Source organism: Phalacrocorax aristotelis, chromosome 4 (assembly GCF_949628215.1).
Source record: "Phalacrocorax aristotelis chromosome 4, bGulAri2.1, whole genome shotgun sequence".
Classification (NCBI taxonomy): domain Eukaryota; kingdom Metazoa; phylum Chordata; class Aves; order Suliformes; family Phalacrocoracidae; genus Phalacrocorax; species Phalacrocorax aristotelis.
In genome coordinates, this window is record NC_134279.1 from 82,955,016 (window position 1) to 82,975,849 (window position 20,834).

Sequence of the window (20,834 nt, forward strand, 5' to 3'; positions counted from 1 at the left end):
AACCTGCTTTCCTCCACCTCAGCCCGTGCGCTCGCGGCTGTCCCTGGGCGGGCAGCGGGGGTTAGCGGTGCGCGTTCCCGAGAACGAAGCTCTCGCTCCCCTCTTCTTGCCCGAGATTAAAACGTGTTTTAATCTGGTGGTTTTTTTCTCAATTTTGGTTTTTTTAAAAGAAACGACTTCTCTGTAATAGGGACGTGTTTACAGGAACCCCGCGTGGGAGAGCTGGGGGGCTCTAATTCGGGCTGTCAGAAGAGGCGCAGCATCAGCGGTTGCAGCGGGGTTGGGAGCAGGGAGAGCCTGCAGGTCCTCTGGTCAGAATTGAAATGTTACAGAACTGTTGAGAAGCTTTGAGGGGAAGGGAGAGAAGAGACATTTTGGTATTTGGGGAGGGAAGTGTTTAGTGCATGGGGTTGATGGTTTTTATTGTGCCGGGCTCCCTAGCTCTGCTAGCAGGAGCCTGCTGGCAGCGTGGGGGGCAGAGGCAGACCCGCTGGATGCTGGCGCTGGGCGAGTCTCCTGCTGCCTGAAATTCCCTCGGGGTTTTTCCTGCCTCGCGGTGGCTGACAGCTCGAGTCTCCGTGCTGCTGGGATGTGTCTGGAGGGAAAGTTCAAACCGTTGATTCCCGTCTGGTTCAGCATTGGGGGAGCAGGAGCAGGGGCTCGGACTGCTGACGGGGCCGGCAAGGAGGTCTGGGGTCGCTGCTCTCGCTCCTGCCTTTCCGAGGGGGTTTCTTTCAAGACAGCACGCTGTATCGTCCAGGGTGGATGGCCCCGTCTGGTACGCGCAGCCTTTAAGCAGTGAGAATCTTATTTTTTTGGAGCAGTGTCAGGGCAGCATCAGCCCTCTGGGATCATCATCCTCTGACCTGGGGTGACAGAGGAAAGTCTTCTGCAGGGGAAACAGATAAAATCAGGGCTGCTCGCTGTTCCGCCGCCTCGAGTGCGGCACACGGGATCAATCCCGGCGTGGCCGGAGCACGTGCACACAGACGCTTCTCGAGGCTGTGTGCCTTGGGAGAAAGCAGCTCCAGATTGCACTTAAAGGAGCATCTTTATGTATTTATGGTGCCACACACAGACCAGCAAAGCCTTTTCCAGGCAGTGCTGAGGGCTTGGTTGTCTGCAGCTGTCTTAGCAAAGCTATTGTTGTCTCTTAATCTTTGTTTTATGGAAACGCACAAGCCGAGATACAGAGTTCATCGTACCAGACCCAAATGTCAGGGCTTTGCTCTCTGTTCCCACAGTCTCTGCTGCCTCTGGCTATGAAGTGATGAGTGAGACAGTAGCCTTGCTGTGAAAGACCAGCAAGGTGTTTAGCAGATTTTTGGCGCTCTGCTTATTTCTAGGCTTCTTGGGTGCCTTTTTTAGTCAAAAGGTTTGTGGGTTTTATTTTGCCTTTTTGGTTTGGTATGGTATTTTTTTCTCCCTTCCCCAGCTGTTAGTCCACTCCAGGCATTTGTCTAAAGTCAATTTTACATTGCTCCTGCCAGCAAACATTCCTGCGTTCCCCATCACTTAGGTACTCGGTGTTCAGCAGTGACGGACATGCCTCCCTTGCTCTTTACCCAGATAGCGCGTAGGCAGCTGCGTCCTCTCCTTCCCTTCCATGTGACAACTGCCAAGTAGCAGTAGACAAGCTTCCCACCCTGTAGGATGAAGTATCCTCTAACCTGAAGCATCTCTGCTTTGCTAGCAAGGGAAAAGCGCGGCAGGTGAGCTCCCCTGACCTAGGAGCTCTCTCCCTAAGACATTTCTCTTACGGAGCAGTGGGAAGCTTGAGCAGGTGAGCTTTCGTCCTGAAGACTTTGGGAGAGCTTTGCACAACCTCAGTTTATCTGCAAACCTCCCAGTTACAGCCAGGCAATCTAAAAAAGACCGGGGCTTGTTGGGAAGTTAAAGGGATGGCTTGGCGTGCAGCGGGACACGTCTGTTTGCAGCGGGGTGGGGGTGCGCTCTGCTGCGTCTCTCCTTTTGCAACTCGTAGCCTGTTGGTTTTTAACGTGGCTGCAAACAGACCGAGGCGAAACGAAGTCAATGAATTTGCTTGTGTGTGCTGGGGAGTGTGCTTTGCTCCTCTGCAGCTTGTGCTTTCGGCACGGTTCTGTAGCCGTAGCTCGCTCTCACGTGAAGCAGCTTCTGGGAATGCAAAGATATGAAAGCTGCCGTCCAACATCTACATCAGATTGCAATAAATTTTTATTCCTCCTCCTATTTCTCACTTCTGAAGTTGGGAACAAAACCAACTTTGTATAAATTATGTTCCTAAAGGAGACTTAACTTCCTACTTTGCTATTTATAGACGGCTCTTTCTTCATGCATATGGATAGCAGCTTTATTTTCTCATCTTTAGTAGCTTCTGTTTGATCTCATGGGTGCTCCTTGTGCATCTTCAAGGAACGCGGCTGAATAATATATCCGTTCAAGACTCTGAACAGAAAATTTAAAACTATATTTGGAGTACCTTAGATTTAAGCATATATAAGACTTCAGAATTTCAGGGTCCGTGCGGAAGACTAGTGCTACCTGGTTTTGTCATTGTCTTCAAAGGATGTTAGAAAAAACAGAAGGCTGATCATGGAAGGGTAAGAAGAATCCTAGTAATACTGGAGCCAGTTGGGAATATTGGCTTTTGACCTTAAAGTACGTTTCTCTGTCTTACAGTTTGAAACCAGTTTAGGTATTCCTGCTATCCTCAGGGTGTTTCACCCTTGTATCCACCGGTACAGCTTGAAGTTTTGTCAGACCTTGTTTTCTCCAGCTAATCGAACAAAACCCAGCCAAATTTGGTTTGCATCTTCACAGCTGTAGTGACGTAGGATGGGTGACCTCGCTGCCAGACGCCAGCTCAGAAGAGTAGCAGAGTCATTCAGGGCTTAGCTTGGTCCAAAGATGATGCCGCGGGGAGAGAACACAATATTTGTTGGCTTTGAGCAGAAGCATTCATTCTGGGCAACTCTCGTCCTGTGTGTGACTAACGTAATGCCATTTTGGTATTTGCGTACAAGGAGGAGTCAGGCTATCCAGAGGTAACTCCTCTCCTGCCGTGAATGAAGCTCCAGCCTTTATTTACTTGATATTTGCCCGTTGATGCTTCTGTCCCAGGGTACCTCAGCTGCGTTCTTGCCGTAGACTGAGTGTATTTGCAGCACGCTTGAGGCGAGATGAGTTTGAAACTGATGTTGCAGAAGAAATAACCTCTCCCTGGGGCCAGGGGAAGGAGTCGGCCTCGTTGGCGATTTGATCTTTTTGCTGACATGTAGAAGTAGTGCAGAACAACTTGGATCCCTTCCTAGAGTGTAGCTACGTGTCCAGCCCAAGGGCCGAGCCTGCACTACCCCACTAGTGTGTTTGAGAAGGTTTGTGAAATCTTTCCCTACCCAACAACTGTTATTATCACCTCTCAGGCATTAAAACTTCCTCATGCTTCTCGGTTTTACCCGGACTGAACTCTTGCAGGAGGGATTGGTTTGCTTCCTCTGTTAGGGGAGGTCTCCTGATAACTGCCATGTCAATGCAGAGGTGGTTTTATGATTGGAGGCTTTTCTAGGTTATTATATTTTTTAAAGACGACAGGAACTTCTGTCAGCAGTTGTGGTGTCAGCTTCCAGAGTGTATTTGGAGAATAGTCTTTGCTTTGTTAAAATATACAATAGAATCATAGCATGGTTTGGGTCGGGAGGGACCTTTAGAGGCCATCCAGTCCAACCCCCTGCAGCGAGCAGGGACATCTTCAACCAGACCAGGTCGCTCAGAGCCCCGTCCAGCCTGGCCTTGGGTGTTCCCAGGGATGGGGCATCGACCACCTCTCGGGGCAACCTGGGCCAGGGTTTCACCACCCTCAGTGTAAAACATTTTTTTCCTTCTATCCAGTCTAAATCTGCCCTCCTCTAGTTTCAGACCATCACCCCTTGTCCTGTCACCACAGGCCTTGCTACAGAGGCTGCCCCTATCCTTCCTAGAGTCCCCCTTTAAGCACTGGAAGGCCCCAATAAGGTTTCCTTGGAGCCTTCTCTTCTCCAGGCTGAGAACCGGGAGGTTCCAAGAACCAGTTTCTTGGCTTCTCAGAACCTGGTTCCTGGGAGCACTGACGGGCTCAGAGCAAGGAGGCGCATCGCTGACGCCATCCAGCACAGCCTGCGTGTTCACCTGTTGGGCGTGCGTGCACAGATTGATATAAAACTGCCACAAGTATAGTTGATACCTTTTTTTAGTAGAAACCTTACCTGTACCTTAATGCCTAGGGGAAAATGCTGGCTCTGGAGTGTCTTGCTTTGGACTCCTGCATTTAGGGAAAGATTCTGTGTTGAGCACAGTGAAAAAGCTTGACATCTTTTTTTCTTGAGATAAGGCCTTTGATGGAGAAGGCTGTTCTTGTGTAGGTCAGGAATGACCCGGAGAGGTTTGGTTTCTTTCATTAAGAGAATTCCCTCGTTGTGTGGTGCAGTAGGTTGTTACGCCTTTTCTTCTGTGTGTCTAATATGAACACTGTGCGTGGAAGGAACAGATGTACTATAATCCAGTCAAAGGGAGCTGTGTTACTTCTTTCCCTGTCAGTGATGTATGGGTTTGATTTGGTTTGATTTGCTGGCAGGATGAGGTGATGATGCTCTGACTTCATTTTAAAAAAAGCTACGTTTTTTGGAGGCGGGAGCTGTGCTTTGCTGAGGAGCCCCTGTGCGTGGAGATATGGGGATCTTTGGGGGGTTGAAGTGTGTCCTTCTAATGTGGTTCCCTGCGAGCTCATTTGCTTCTGTAATCTCTTCAATTTTTATAGTTCCTTCAAGATAGACTACATCTCTGAGAAGGGTAATAAAAAGTTGAATGGTTTGATCTAAAATTGAAACATTTCGCAGAGCCTAATTAAACAAAGTCATGATTATTATGTAAAACCCTGTCCCAGGCCTTCAAACAACTTCTTAAATACCAGCTTTGCTTCAGAGCCGTGCCTAATCACCCCTTGAAAGAAGCAGGGAGCGATGGGTGTTGAAAAGCAACGACTCGAGCTTGGCGAGGGGACCTAGCGACCACAAGTGTTGAAATTTGCACGGAACACGAGGAGGGCTTTGATCAAAACACAGCCCAAACTTCCACAGCTTGGGACTCGACCAAGAGCGCTAAGCTAGCAACAGTGAGAGAAGGTTTTGGAGAGACTTCAGAGGTTACAACGGCAGTGTCGCAGCCTGTAATCTCAATAGAAAACTGGCTCGGTGTAATTAACAACATAGCAATGTAATCCATGTCAGGACAATCCCTTCCCTCTCCTCCTGAGAACCTCTGGGCTCTTTGGGTCCTTTAGTCTCTTCCAAACTGGGTCATACGTTGAACGCAGAAGAAAAAGAAGGGCTTGAGATGCAGCCAGGGGAACGTGGAAAGGATTTTGGCTTGAGCTTTCTGGATGGAAGATCTTGATGAACTCCTTGTTTTTCTTCTATGAAGGACGATGTGGAACTGGAGCTGCAGAACTTAAAAGAAAAATAAACGTCATTTTAAGCGTCCTGCGCTTTTTTGAGGCGGGCTTGGGACAGTGCTCAGAATTTGCTGCAGTTTGGCGAGAGCTGAAAAAGCAAGTAATAAAGTATTTTGTAGCTGCACCAACGGTTGATTCGGTTAGTTGGTGGAAGTGGGTATGTAAATACGATGATCCAGTCTTGGTTATAATTTGTCAGGCTCTTCAGTTCAGGGGGGGTGGCGTTTTGAGGAGTAATGACCCTCACCCCCGTTAGGTAATCTACAGCAAGATTTCTGAACCGTCAGCAAGTTGTTCTGGGCTCTCAGGCCCTTTGATCTGCTGTAACTGTTACAGTTAATTAATTCCTATCATGTTCAAGTGGGGTGGAACTAGGATTAGCAGTCGGTGAACACTAGAAAAATGAGGGGTGGCTAAAGAAATACCAGCTTATTCCTGAGGCTGGGCCAGGGTATGTGAAGGTGGGGAAGCAGCTGGGATCGGGCCACCTCATGGGGAGAAATGACTGCTGTGCTGAAGCTGAAGGTAGGAGGAGGAGAGCCATCGGCTGAGCATCTTCTAGACGTGACTGCAGCAGTTGGCTGCAAATGGGGACAGTCCTTCTGGATGGCCTTGAGCGGAGCTTTGGGTGAATCTTCTCCGGGTGGCTCTGTGCAGCTGTGTGACTCTGACGTGCCTTTGCGTCCTCCGCTGAGAAATATTTGTGTGCTGACGTAGGTGTAGGTGAAGTGGGTGTGCGGGGTAGTGACTCCAGCACCGAGTGCTTTTCTGGAGTAGTGGTGGGGTGGTTCTCCCCCCTCTCCATGTTTTAACTGTTTTGAGGGTGTAAAAAGTCACGCTTATAATCGGCCTTCAGATTTCTGAAACAGATATTCAGGTTTTTAGGCTAAAACGTTAACGTTTGGTGTTTAGCAGACAGACCTGGGTCTAGCGGTCATGCTGTGCCCCCTGCTTCAAGAGAAGCACGTACTGTGCAATCAGTGAATTATCCACGTGAACTTTCTGTGCAGCTGCACAGAGGAACATTTAATTAATACTGAAGCAATTATCTTGACAAGTAAGTCAAACTCAGAACAATAACATTTTCCCAGTTACTGTGTGGTAGCCAGATGGTAATGCAGACTGTTATTAAGGGCTTGGCTTGCCACTCTTGAGGTTACTGGCAGGTAATCAGTGTATTTTTCCCATTTGGAGGTTTGGATTTCAGTGTTCTGGGAATTAGGCCCACAGGGATGTCCAGTAGATGTTTCAGTGTGAATGGAAGAGGGGTTTTTAAGTCCTGCTAGCAAATATATCTTGCTGTTGACAAATACCATGATGCAAATAGAAATCTATGTGCAGTGGGGTCTGCTTGGCGACAGATGGAAAGCTAAACCAGGCAGGAAGCCTTCCAGAACTTAATGTAGACTCTCACGATTTGGTAAAACATGCCGTGTTAGTAACCCCATTGCTCTTTTCTAGTATTGCTGCTGCTTCTGGTCACCTCCTCCCGTGCACAACCCTACCAGGCTGATAGTCATTGCAGATAGTGATCTACGCAGGGTTCAATAGGTGGGTCTGGCGTGCTGAGGCTCTGCTGTCCAAAACCAGAAGTAATGAGTTGCACATGGTGAATAAGGTCTTGCCCTGCCAAGATCTCTCGTCCTGTGTCTGCGTTGCAGCTCACATATTACGAGTGTTGACTCTTGGTGAGGGGTTGCTCACGTGGACCTAATGAAAAGTTGCCGGGTGGGTCTGTGGTGTTGCGTCCGTGAAGGTAGAAACCGGTGGCAGAGCACGTCGCAGGGGCTCTTGTAAATGGGGAAGCTGAAGGAAGCTACTCCAGCAGCGACCAGAGGTAGTGTGGGGCCTGGGGACCTGAGTGCTGTGGAAAGAGTGAGAATTACTCAGCTGTGGTTTTCAGCAAGAGCTGGATACAAAACCTGATGGATGAAGAAGCGGTGAAAGAACCGAACCTGGTCCCTGGCGTGTCCAGGAAGGTCCAAACAACTGAGATTCAAACTTCAGTACCTTTTTCATGGGAGAAGGATGGGAGAGGGGCCGTGGGGCAGAGGGAGAGGCTGTGTTCTCTGTGCTACCGGTTGTGTGGGACCTTTGTTCAAAGCTTGGCCTAACCACCATGCACTTCCTCCATGTCAAACTTTTTGGCTGTTTGCCTCAATAGGTTGAACCCATTTCTGTGTAGTGGAAAAAAGATATTCAGGCTGGCCCCTGATGCACAGAGCGCTGTGTGCCCGTGGGGAGTGTGGTTTCCTCTCCAAAGAGCATGCTGCGCAGGGGGACGAGGAGGAGGAGGGAGCTGCCACGGGCTCAGGCGGGTGACTGCTGCCAGCGTCCCGTGGCAGCTTAGAGGTGGCACCTGTCCATCCGTCTGTCCTGCCGGTGCTCGGTGCCCTTTCAGCAGGCTTCACAACCACTCCCTTTCCTGACTTTCCTGCTTGATGATGTGAGCTGGCAAGAAAAGCGTGCTTCTTTCTCTTCCCTATCCGCTCTGTTACATCTTCATCCATCATCTGAGTTAACGCTGCAGCCCTGGGGTCTGCGTTTGACTCAGCTGCGTGCAGAACCCATCGGTGCCAACCAGAACATGGCAAGAGTTGGAGGGGCCGTGGACCCCTCTCAGATCAACCCATCAGCTCCACAGTGAACTTCTCGAGAGACAAATTCCTGATGGAGGTAGGCCTGACGGTGTGTCTGTCCCAGATGCTGGATCTGGTTTAAATAAAAGTGGTGGAAAATACCCAATGTTCAGTTTAGCTTGTGAAATGAGAGCAAAGTGCAGGGGTTTTTTTTGGTTTGGTTTTCCCCCTTTGCCTTTTGCTCCCTTCCTCTTCCTCCTCCTCCTCCTCCTCCTCCTCCTCCTCCTCCTTTCCCTGAACTCCCATTTTAATGTGGGACTTGAACAAGAGTCAGAACTGAGGTATTAAGGAGGTGCCCTTTAGTATTCTGAAGTGTTGTTCTGTTTGTTAGATTAACCCCAAAGTTTTAGAGAGGGGAGGGTTGGAGATTTGGAATAATCTCTCTTTTTCTGTGCACAAATTGGTGCTGACTGTAGGCTAGAAATGCTCGACTGGAGCACTACGAAGTCTGGTGATGGGAGCTGCCCTTCCAGAGCAGCCTTCTGAGGCAGGGAAAGAGCTTCTCCTGGGAGGAGTCAACCTCCAGCACAAGTATCCTGGCCAGACTTTGAGATCGGGATCTTGTTTGCTGAGTGTGTGGACTAAATCAGTCGCCGCTGGGGAAAGCTTTGTTAATCCATTAAAAGCTGCACTTGAATAAAATGCCTGATTTATTTCTCTTGACCCACGGCTACCTTAAAGGGATGTATATTTCTGAATATAGACAGTGCTGAGAAGTGTTTAAATGGAAACACGGAGAACTGGTTTTACCAGCAAATCATAGTAGTGGCTTTGCCCACATCTGATGCGCTCTCCGTATTCCCAGTGATAAACCTGAGCTGACAAAGAGGTTTGGATTCATAGCTGAGCCTTAGAGCAACTCCGTCTTTGGTCTCCAGCTTTGAGGTAAACTGGTTGCTATAAAATGAAAAGTGATGCCATCTCTAAGGATGCGTATGCATCTCTAGGGAGTCAGTGCTATGTGAGTTTTTATTTAAGCCCTTAAAGTGTAAACTGACAGCTTGGGGGTCCTCAGCTAAGGGTGTACAGGATTTTTTTAATGGCTTGGTATCTTCAGAAGACCTGTTGTGGTCTGTCAGACAGCGCTCAGAAACAATTCTTCCTCGCTGCAGGTGCTCTGGACATCTCCTTCTCCAAGACTGCTCTTTTTATTGATCGTTACCTCTAGTATTTAGTACCTGAGATCCTGTTAATCCTTGGCAGGATCAGGTAGGGTGTGAGACCACCTTCTAGACAAACTCCCTACCTGTAGAAGCCCGACATGATCCAGGAGGTGAGTTTAGGAATCTGAAACTCCGCAGTCACTTTGCAGGATCGTTATGCCTGGGAGCAGGCTGGTCACAATGCCAGGCCCTGTCTCGGTTATTATCAAACATTTTTCTCCCCCTGTATTCCATGTACGTGCTTTAGGGTGGCTGGCAACTACCAGATGAGACCTGTTCTCGTCTCTGAAGACTGTTGTCTTTGTGGAAGTCTTAGAAACTTCAGGAACTAGATGATAGGAGATCAGATGAAATCGTCACAAGTTATTTTTTGGTTGAGTTGCAGAAATGGCATCTGGCAGAGCAGCCTCTGGGGTAGGTTGTGAGGGAAGTGGAGGCAGCTCCATCGGCTACGGGTCAGTTGTTTTGTTCTGCATTTGATGTATGTTTTGTGGTTAGCTTTTTTTGTCTTCCTTCCCTCTCTCCCTCTTTAATTTGTGATTTAAATCAAAGCTCCCAGTGGCTGAGGTTGTAGGGCTTGGGGAAGTAAGTAAAATAAAACTAGATATGCAACGTGAAGGACCCTTCTGTGTTGCCTGCAAGAGCTGGGCTGAGTGCTTGCAAGTCATCCATCTCATCTTGGCTGGTTCTCTCCAGAGAAAACCTGCGCCTTGAAATTCCCCAGAGGAAAACGAGTGAAATGTGTGATTATAGTCTCTTGGCTTCCATAGCACGCTGCAAGGCTAGGGTCCGTAAGTTAAATGAGTTTTCCCTAGCAGTAACTGGGAGGTTTGTTTGTTAGACGGGTCAGAGCAATCACTGTGCTTGTGTTTCACTCCTGCTCTGCTTCGTTCACCTCACATACCTGTAAGTATGTACTTGGACGTGAAGGGCAACCTTATTTTTGGCTACTGGGTTTGTGAAGCCACAGGCAGTTTTACCTCCTTGTCTGACTGTTGCTCAATGCCATTTTGTATTTGTAGGTGTTTAAAAACCTGTGAAATACCACCATAAGGACCTCAAACGAACATAGGGAATGGAATAAAAGAACGTTTGCTGCCTGGGGTGTTAATACTGGATGTTTATTACCTGTATGGGTTTGTTAGGATTGAGTACGGTTAATGCTACAGATACCAATGTGAGCACGATGTTTATGCGATGGTCAGAAGGTCACCTCGTCACTCCATTTACCAGTTGCCATGACCAGTGCCCTGCCAATAATATTTGCAATAGTTACGTGTTTTTAAATACAGCAGTGAGTGATCTCTATGGCGTCTGCGATTGCTACCACTTAATGAGGAAAAAGGAATAATAACCTGTCTACAAAGTGAGCTTCCGTTAAGGAAGCTCCATAAAGCATTTAGGAGCTGAAGGCAGCAATGCTTGAAGAGGGGGAAGTAGTGTGTTACTGTGGAAATTAGTGTAAGGTGGGAATGAGCTGCCTCTGTTCTGCATGCCATCTTCTGTGGAGCAGTTTGGAGCTGGCTCTTTCAGCATCCCACATCACTGCACCTTGGAGGCGGGTTTTATCTTGGCGAAGCCAGAGCTGGCCAAGTGGAAATCATAGAATCATTAAAGTTGGAAAAGACCTGATGGCCTTCTGTGACAAAGTGACTTGCCTGGTGGACATGGGGTGGGCAGTGGACGTTGTCTACCTGGACTTCTCCAAGGCCTTTGATACGGTCCCCCACAGTCTCCTCCTGGAGAAATTGATGTGTTATGGCCTAGACGAGTGGTCTGTGCAGTGGGTGGGGAACTGGCTGGCAGGCCGCACCCGAAGGGGGGTGGTAAATAGCTCCTTCTCAAACTGGCAACCTGTCACTCGTGGAGACCCCAGGGATCTGTACTGGGCCCAGTGTTATTCAACATCTTCATAAGTGATCTGGATACCGGCATCAAGTGCAGCCTGATGGAGTTTGCTGACAACACCAAGTTGAGTGGGGAAGGAGACACTCCAGCAGGGAGAGCTGCTCTACAGGGAGATCTGGATAGGCTGGAGGAGTGGGCCAGCAAGAACCTTATGGAGTGCAACAAGGAGAAGTGTGAGATCATGCGCCTGGGAAAACATAATCCAGGAGTGCAGCACAGACTGGGATCCACCTGGCTGGAGAGCAGCTCTGTGGGAAGGGACCTGGGGGTCCTGGCGGACAGAAAGCTCAACATGAGCGAACAGTGGCTGCTGCGGCCAAGAAGGCCAACAGGGTGCTGGGTTGCATCAAAAAGGGCATCACCAGCAGAGATAAAGAAGTCGTTATCCCGCTCTACTCAGCGCTTGTCAGGCCACACCTGGAGCGCTGTGTGCAGTTCTGGTCCCCGCTGTACAAAAAGGATGTGGCCAGGCTGGAAGGGGCCCAGAGAGGGGCCACCAAGATGATCAAAGGACTGGAACCTCAGAGTTAGTTTTGAGTAAATGAGTAGGAGATTTGATGACCAATACTGACATTATACTCTTCTCTATATTCAGAGGGAGGCACCAAGGTGTTTGATGTCACCCAGAAATATACGAACTTCTCTTGGCCACTAGAGACCTGTTGATGCTTATTAGTTTTATTTGTGTCTTCCTAAATTACCACCTGAATATTTGCTTTCTGGCTGGCAGAATTTGTGGCGTAGTGAGGGTAGGACACAAGTGGGGGCGAGAAACAGCCTGGGGAAATGTGAGCAACCTTCGCCTTCTACAGTTTTCAAGTTTTACATCAGGTTCAGAATTTTTTTCTACATCTGGTATAAAAGACGGCAATAAGGTTGTCTGTAGGAATACTGTCGTAGGTTGCTGGGCATGAGAGGTGTCCCTCCCAGATTCCCAAAATCAGGCTAAAATGAAAAACTCCATTCATTTGTTCTTGAACAGGCTTCCAGGTCCTGGAGACCCGCAGCGGCTCAGATCTCCCTGGAGCTGGGTCGGGCCCCTTTTGCTCTGGGTTGCAGTGAAGGACCCGCTTCGTTTCTGCGTAATCACTTTGTCTTCAGCCCTTGGACCTTGGTGCAGGTCTCCAGGGTAAGGTTCTGTACCGTAACGATTAAAGAATGGCTTGCAGAGAGGTCAGCTCTCTCCAGAGTCCCATGCTTAATGTACGCTTTTTAATGCTGTTACTAAAGGTTTTATTTATTGGCTGTGAGGTCGAAGCTACTGATGTTGGCGTAGCCCGGTGAGCGGGGAATGAGGATAATTACCAGGAAACTGTTATGTGGCCTTCAGCAAAACTGCTCTGCCTTCTTGGCTGGTTGTGCTGCAAATCTCGGAAGGAGACCTCATTCCTCACCGTGGCTGAAAGAGAGAAATTGCCGAGTAAGCGTTTTCCTGCATGGAGGGCTGAGCGTGCCGAAGCGGTTGGGGTGCGGTAGCTGCCTTCACTGGACGTGACTCAGAGGTCCCCCGTGCCTCTACTCTGTTGGGTTTTTTCTTGTAGTAAACCATGATAAATAATTCTGTGCTTTGCTCAGCACAGGGCACGGTGCACGCTTATTGCTTCCGTAAGACAACTGTAAAATACTTGACCAAAAACCTGATGTTTGACAGCGTGGGGCTTTTGCAAAATTAGAAACGTAATTTCCACACCCTTGTGGTGTCTGCAGCGTCCGTCAGCTTGCAAACTTTGTGTGGTTTGCACGGTTCATCTTGCCTTGCACGTCTGCGCGTTCTCCAGCACCTTTCCAGGTGGGAGGGTATCTTCTGCCTCCTGTCGCTGCCTTCTCGGGGGTAGCAATGTTTCCCATCCCAGGCTTCGGCAATACGCTTGGGTTGTCCTGTAGGTGGTGGGTTGGGGTCCTGCGTGTCTGTGAGCGCCCCAGCAGGCAGAGGAGATGAGGTACTGGAATAAGTCACTGGTACTTGATGTACCCAGTATCTCGGAAGAGCATGAAATACTAAAACATGGATCCAACTACAGGGTCTGTTTCAGATGAATATCTGAGTTCTTTTAAGGGGTAAAGTTCTTGATTTATTGATTGCATGCCATTAAAATCTGCAACTGCAAATCAGAAATCTAGTCTGGAAGGTGCTTTGTGTGTCTTACGACAATTTCTTTTTTAGTTGGGATTTTTTGTAGGCTTTTTTTCATCCCGTTAACATGGGGTCATCTTTTCTCTCTCTTCCATTTCACTGTGTTTCGGAGGATTTTTCTGTTTTATTTGCTGCTAGGAAGACTTCCCGAGATGTATTCTGAGAGCTGCCAGTCTGAGTGCAACAGTCAGTACTTCAGCTGTCTCCTAAGGCACCCTAAAAAAAACCCCAAACAACCCAAAACCCAACCCCCCAGGCCCAAACAGCTTCATCTAAAATACATTCCTGCACTGTTGTGATTAGAAATGATGGTCTACTTGATTCCTACATGTCTGGTTTAGTCTCACTACCAATATTAGACTGAGTTGGGAATTCTTGATTTTGTCTAACAGATTTTCTTCTTCCCCTTCTCCTTTTTCTCTCTCTCTCTTTTTTTTTTTTTTTTTTAATTTGAGGTGGTAATTTTTAAGTCTGCTGCCACTTACTGCTGAAAATGGTGGTAGAAAAAAAAAATCCCCTTCCCATCTTAGGAGGAGGAGTAATATAAGAGAGTGTAGCAATAAAATGGATTAAAAACTTTGAAGGCCATCCAGGACACAAAGAAGGGTTAGTTTCTTTGAAGATGTGGAAAATAACAGTTCAGTTGGAAACCTCAGTAAAAACCAGTTGGAAAGTATCGTTTATCACAAGTGCTGACCAAATGTGAACTCCAGGTCAGGTCGCTGAATGCCGGGCGGTAGCTCCCAAAGAACCATGCAGCAGGATTAGTAGCGGAATTGAGTCAGAGGCATCGCTTCAGCCTAGTTTTGGTGGGGGCTTTGTCTGTGTCATGCAAATATGCGGGAATGTGCACGTGGTTGGTGAGGTGTGAAGTATGTTGTCAACACATGCCTGTGAGAAATCTTCCAGGCGTATCTTGAAGCAGAGCTGCGTGATTTGGAGATGTCTCATAGATTGGAGATACGGGAAGAAGGAAAGTGAACAGGGAAAATAAATGGATTTCTTATTCACCCAGTCTGCACTGTTCTACCAGATCTTGGGCTATCTGAAAACTGTGAGCACTTTTTCAAAGCGTAGATTGTAGGTGCAATTTAAGGTTATTCTTTTCTTGAATGATGGATACAGACTTGTCCAATTCCTATAGTCATGTTGATCTGGAGTCTCTTGAGGCTGAATAGAATCTTTACTCATGTTTCCTTCTGTTGGGTTTGGGCTTGTTGTTTGTTACTGCTACATCCTCTGTATCACAGAATTCCAGACTGGTGGGGATTGGAAGGGACCTCTGGAGCTCACCCCGTCCCACCCCTGCTGGAGCAGGCACCCCCAGAGCAGGGGCACAGGGCCGCGTCCAGGCGGGGGGTGAATGTCTCCAGGGAAGGGACCCCACAGCCTCTCTGGGCAGCCTGTGCCCCTGCTCTGGCACCCGCACAGGGAAGGGGTTTGTCCTCCTGTTCAGGGGGAGCTTCCCGTGTTCCAGCTTGTGCCCGTGGCCCCTTGGCCTGGCGTTGGGCACCGCTGAAAAGAGTCCGGCCCATCCCCCTGACACCCGCCCTTCAGATATTTATAAGAATGGATAAGTATAATAGTATAGGATTGCTTAGTTTGTATTCGGCTCGTTTCCCCCTTATTAAATGGTTTGTTGTGATGGCTAATTTGCTGCTTGTTTTATTGTAATGAAGACAGAACCGGAAAAGTCTTCCTTCTGTGGAGCAGTAGTCTTTCTGTTACTACCTGAGGTAGATATTAAGCCCTTCTGGTCACGTATGGCTCTTAAATGTCTTGCCTCTGATCGGTCTTCATCAGTGAATCTGTTTTCAGCTAGGCATGGTTCTCCCAGCAGCTTTGAAGAACACGGCAGGTAAGTTGATCTGAGCTGCTAAAGGACACGGTGTGCTGGTTTTACAGGTGTGCTAAGGAAGGGGTGGAAGTTAGAGGTACTCAGAGATATGCTACTGAGGGTCCTCTGGAGACAGCTCTCGGGGTCTGGATAGGGTGGAGTAAAGAAAAATCTCTGATGTGAGATCACAGAATCACAGAACCCCAGGTGGGAAGGGACCTCAGGGATCATCTAGTCCAACCTTTCTGGGAAGAACCCAGCCTAGACAAGATGGCCCAGCTCCCTGTCCAGACGACTCTTGAAAGTGCCCAACGTGGCCGAGTAAACCCCTTCCCTGGGGAGATTATTCCAATGGTTGACTGTGACCAATTCCAGTGGACCGTAGGGTTTTCTAAGGGAATGAGCGTTCTTATGGCCAATATTCATGTGGGAACAGGGGCACCTAGTTTTTTCTCTGACAAATTAGAGGAGAACACCTCTACTTGGAGTGTTATCTTCTAAATGAAAGTTTCCATTCATCTTTTGACCCCTCTTCCCCAGTTGCTGCACCTTGCAGGGTGTAGAATAGTACCGTTTTGGCAAAAATTGCAAGCGAGCCATGTTGTGGCTCCTGTGGCAGGCGCTAATTTTATTTCACCTCCAAAGCACCACTTCATACAATGCAATATTTGCCTTTGAACATCAGGGTTGTATACAGAGGTTGTCCTAACGTTGCCAGAGTTAATTACGGTTTTGTTGTACAAAGGTGCGACAATTTGAACCTTCGTTAGGATTAGGGCTAGGAAATTAGGAAATATCTTTGATTTATCAAAGAAGATTGCAACCTCTGCTTCTCTGGACGTCTGTCAGGAACCACTGCTAGTAGCTACTGTTTTAATGTAAGCAGCTGAAGGTTTGATCAGATGCAATGGCGAAGTTCAAAGCTGGGTAAAGGCGTTGGAGTGAAGGTAATGAGCCACTGGAACAAGCCTTCAAGATTTGTGGTGGACATTGCATCATCCCTGGAAAACCCTTTAAAATCAGAATGACTTGTTTTTTCTGAAAGCTTTATGTTCCAGTTCAACCACAACTACTGACCTTGAAGTAGGTATTAATTAGTGGGCGTCTCCTCGTCTGCGTTGTTCAAGATGTCAGACTACCTGACTGCTGTGAACTCTTAAAATTTTATGCCTATAGGAATAATAGATTCATACTCCATGATTTTCTTCTTGTGGCAAAGACCAAATTAAAAAAAGGAAGAGTTTAAAGAAAAAATAAGTAGAGCACAGCTCCGGCAGCCAAGGACTTTGGTGTTCTCATTTTGACTCTGATGCTGCTCTTTGTGTGGCCTTGGGCAAGTTATTAATCCACGTGTGCCTCAGTTTGCCAATTTGTCCGATCCGGATAACTTCACTCACCTAACAGGATGACGTGTTTTTAACATGCTGTTAATGTAAATGTGGAATAATTACGAGCTTTTTATGGCTATTTTGTTTATGACAAAGGAGAATATTTGTATATAGAGTAGATGCCCATTTTCCAGACCTACTTCATTTAACTCCTGGGAGATGGTTTGAAGTCTTCAAAAGAGGATTTTTCTTGAATTGGGGCCACCGCTGTGGTACTCTGTCCCGCCAAGTTCAATGTTCTTCTGGATAGAATAAAATGTGTTTATGGATTTTGATGAAACTTGAAAATTCTTGGATTGTTAAACTTGCTGTGTTACGGGAAAATGAATCAAGTTCTGACTCACAGAAGAGGACTGACCTTGGGGGGAGAGGGCAGCGTTGTACACGCCATGGTTTGGCTTACTTGGAAAGTATTTCTTTGGTTGTTGCTGGCATATATTTATTCTTGTTGAATTATTACTGTTGCCTGGTATCGGATGGTACCATCAAGGATGAGACGCGGTCTTGGTGCCTCTGTCTGAATTTTCACTCTTTTTGTTACTGTATGTAGGCACGTACATTTCCCCCCCACCCCCCCACCCAACAATTTCCAGGCTTAAGGCTTGTCTGCTTGTTCTCAGTCCAGACAAGGTCACAGTTTTCCTATAGGAAAAGTTTATTTTAAGCACGAAGATTGCCATTTATGTTCAAATGTTCATGGAATCTGAAAGGTCAACTGGCCAATCCCAGGTGGTGCACAGTGGGTGTTGGCCATCTCCAGGTACACTTACTAAAGGTGGCGCAACAACTCCAGGTATGACGCTGTTGATTTTCTCATCCCATAGGCTTTGAAAATTTGGCATTTCTGCAATGCTAGTTGAATGTTTTAAAGTGTTACCTAACGTAGCCCTGAAGAGAAATCCCTTCCACACTCCTCCTCCCTTTGGGTCCGTGTGCCATGCTCACCTCGCTCTGGTGGCCCGTGCTTTGTGTAACTGGTAGAGAGGTGCTAATGGATCTCCATGGTCCCTGTAGAGCTGGGCAACTCATTTTGTCCCTTCGAACTCCTCAGCTGTCATAGGTCTGCGCCAGCCCCTCCCCCGGGCACTCGGGTCGTGCTCCGCTCTCGCCTCATGACTGCAGCTCCTTGGACTTCCACCGCTCTCTTGGGTCCCAGGCAGCCACTTCACCTCTCGGTCCCCTCCTCACCTTTCAGCCTTTCCTGAAGGTGTCCCCTGAGCAGTCCTTCCAGGTGTATCTGTTGTGGGTTTAATTTCCCTTAAAATTCCCTTGAGGTTTGTTATCTTCAGTTGTGCAAATACCTTAATTTAGTGTCATTGGCAGGTTTCTGTCCTGTTTACTTCCACTCTTCATGAATTTTTGCCACCTGTCTGCTCTCAGTCTTCTCTGCCTTGTTGTTGTTTCCTCTCTTTAAAATGTTTGTTCCCTTCGTTTCCTAAAGGATTGCAGATACAATCAGTGGAAAATAATTGCCAAGATATTCTTCAGTCTTCTGCTGTCTCCAAATATTAAGGTACTTTGCACTTGATATATCTGTTCACTTAATCGCTCTCTTTGGTAATAACATGGCCCTAATTCCTAGGCTACTTTTGGCTTTCGTTGAAGTACCTGGATTGATTTTGTGGCACTAAACTGCGAACCCGAGTTCCCTGGCTGGGTACTTACAGTCCACTAACCTTCGCTGCGGTGGAAGAAATCAGTCGAGTTCTGCTTCCCAATGGAAGAACTCCCAATTTTCCACTCTGGTCATCTCTGGGGGAACGGAACCAGGGCAGTTTTTCACCAACCTTTAGTTGTGGGGTCCAAGTACAAAAACGCAGCATATTAGGAGACGTTATGACAATATTTCCGTGCTCGTACCTCTAAATTGTACTGTGTACTGAACCAAAGTCGGCTCGCTACCCCACCCGCCCTTTCATTGCTCAGCCATCACGTGTCTGTGATGTGATGACCTCCCTTAGCAGTGCAGAATAAGATACTGTTGAACAATTTTTTTCCAGTTCTGCATTGCCACAGGAATAAATATACCCCTTCCTTTTGCGAGAGGAACGAGCCGTTGGACTGTTTTACCTTTAAATGTCCTTAATAAAAGAAATCACTGATAAACTTAACTCAACCAGCCATTGATTTCTTCATGTATCTCTTGCTTCCCGTATCAGCTACCCACACATCCTAACACCAGGTTTTTGTTTGCCAGCTTGAGCTTTTCTCTTTATTCCATTTGTCATGTTCCCTTTTTCTTTTTTTTTTTTTTTCTTTTATAGCCTCCTTAACTTCCGTCTGAGCCAGGTTGCCTTTTAACTAGCGTGGCCGCCTTTTTCAGTTGTGGGATTGTGGCTTCTGGAGCATCTAGTTAAAATGTTCTTAAACAATTTTCAATTAGTCTTCATATTTTTCTGATTACGTTCTTTTTCCCAACTGATTTGGCTCATAATTGTTTTCAGCTTGATGAAACTGGCCCTTTCTAAAAGCGCGTGCATGTATGTGTGCGTGTATACATACGTGTGTGGGGGTGCTGTTGGTAGTGCTATTTTATTCCTAATAAAATAAAATAATAACTTATTTTTTATTTTATTATTCAGGATAATAAAATATCCTGATGCTATTCAAGAAGCACTTGGATAAGGCCCTCAGAGACACGGTGTGAATTTGGGGTGTCCTGTGCAGGGACGGGAGCTGGGCTCGGTGATCCTTGTGGGTCCCTCCCAGCTCAGGGCATTCCTGGTTCCACGATATAGATGTGTTTTGGGTGCATATAGGATTGTGATCATGTCATGGTGACTTGCATTCTAATTATCAAAAAAGTGGGGTAAAAGATGGCTACTGGTTAAAAACTGGTTCCAGTTGGGCACTAGCACAGGGGATACCGATCTAGGGGTTTATTGCCATTTAGCAAATGGTGCTTCTGTAGCGAAAAGTCACCATCTGCAGCCCTTCGATGTCTGAACACCCTCGGCTCCAGCTGAACTTCCCATGTGGTGGGATACATCCCGAAGGTTAGTGCTGCCTTAACTCGGGAGTGGTTAAAAAAGATAAATGCTGCCTTCACAGCGGCTGCAGGGCTGTTATCGTCCACGTGAGAGCAGCGTGCGCGAGTTTGCAGGCGAGGCGGGAGAAGATGGTGTTGCCTCATGTGTGCTCTGGCACTGCCTGGGGTGGGGAGGTGGAAATTTCGTATGAATGAACTGGAGATGTGTGGAGGAAAGGCCAAGAGACTGCGCAAGAGCAAGGCCATGTAACTGCAGACTGGTCCAAGTCCAGTTAGGGTCACTTGGAGACCTTTCCTGCAACCTTCACACCAACATGGAACCAAGCTGGGACGGCGTTTGTGGTGGAGCGAGCAGGAGAGGGCTGCGCTGGTGGAGGCGAGCCAGGGAAGCCGTACGGGGCAACCACCCACGGGAGAAGGGCAGATACCAGCTCCTGAGCCTCTCTTGCGCCAGCGCAGCCCCGGTGAGAGGTCCTGCACCGCGCCGGTGCCTCTCCGCCTGGCTGGATTGGGCCTGCGGTGCTGGGGATGCGTTTGGAGGCTCTGGTGGGAGGGACTGTCCCAGATTACCCGCCAGCTGACCTTTTCCTTGAGCTGCATGGAAATGATCAGCACCGCGAATGTAAGTGATCAGCAGTTGGGCTCCATCTGCAGCTGGTTAATTACCCGTTCACACAATATGTTGTTAGGGGTCATCTGGTTCCAGTTTCACCATAAACAGAAGTAAATGTTGAGAACATATTTTTCTACATCCAGTTTCACTTGTTGTGGATACTTGAAATAGTTTGCAACCCACATCTTTTGGTTTTCGAGGAGGGCTTTCGGCCAGAGAGCCCTGCGACCATTTGAGTTTTTTTTTTTTTTTTCTTTAAAAAGTGCCCCGGAGGTTGCGTTGTAGGGACTTGCCTTATGCAAAACATAAAAGTGCTGTTTTTTAAAAAATTATAACCATATTTTCATTAAAATTAGTTGGAGTCCCAATAAACAATTGACTCCAAAAATTTTCCAACTGTTTGCTGCAGTGCTGTTTCTATTTTTAATTATTTTTTTAAAAAACTTTTTTTTTTCCTTAAAAACACAGCTTGGGTTATAATTTAAAGAAGCGATCTAGTAAATCAGAGAAAAAAACCCATGCATATAGCTCTTTATTACAGTATAATTAAAACCTACTGTACCTTTGAATATAAGAATACTTCTGTAGCAGTGTCCGCTGATTTCTGCCATTTGACTTATCGTGGGAACTTCGGTTTTTGTCACCGACTCCCCCAGCCTGTTTGTACATTTGTTTTACATAAATTGAGAACCGCGT

At 47.4% G+C, this 20,834-nt stretch overlaps 1 protein-coding gene across 7 annotated transcripts in view; it reads left to right on the top strand.

Annotated features, from left to right (window-relative positions):
- The window catches only part of EXOC6B (exocyst complex component 6B), a 306,224-nt gene that overhangs the window by 105,145 nt on the left and 180,245 nt on the right, over positions 1 to 20,834 (top strand). For 4 of the 7 annotated variants that reach the window (XM_075092267.1, XM_075092268.1, XM_075092270.1 and 1 more), the window contains exon 7: positions 17,978 to 18,049. The exons of the other annotated variants lie outside the window; for them this stretch is intronic. In XM_075092267.1, coding sequence (XP_074948368.1) covers positions 17,978 to 18,049 — 72 coding nt within the window. The remainder of the gene's footprint in view (positions 1 to 17,977; positions 18,050 to 20,834) is intronic. 7 annotated transcript variants of the gene reach the window in all.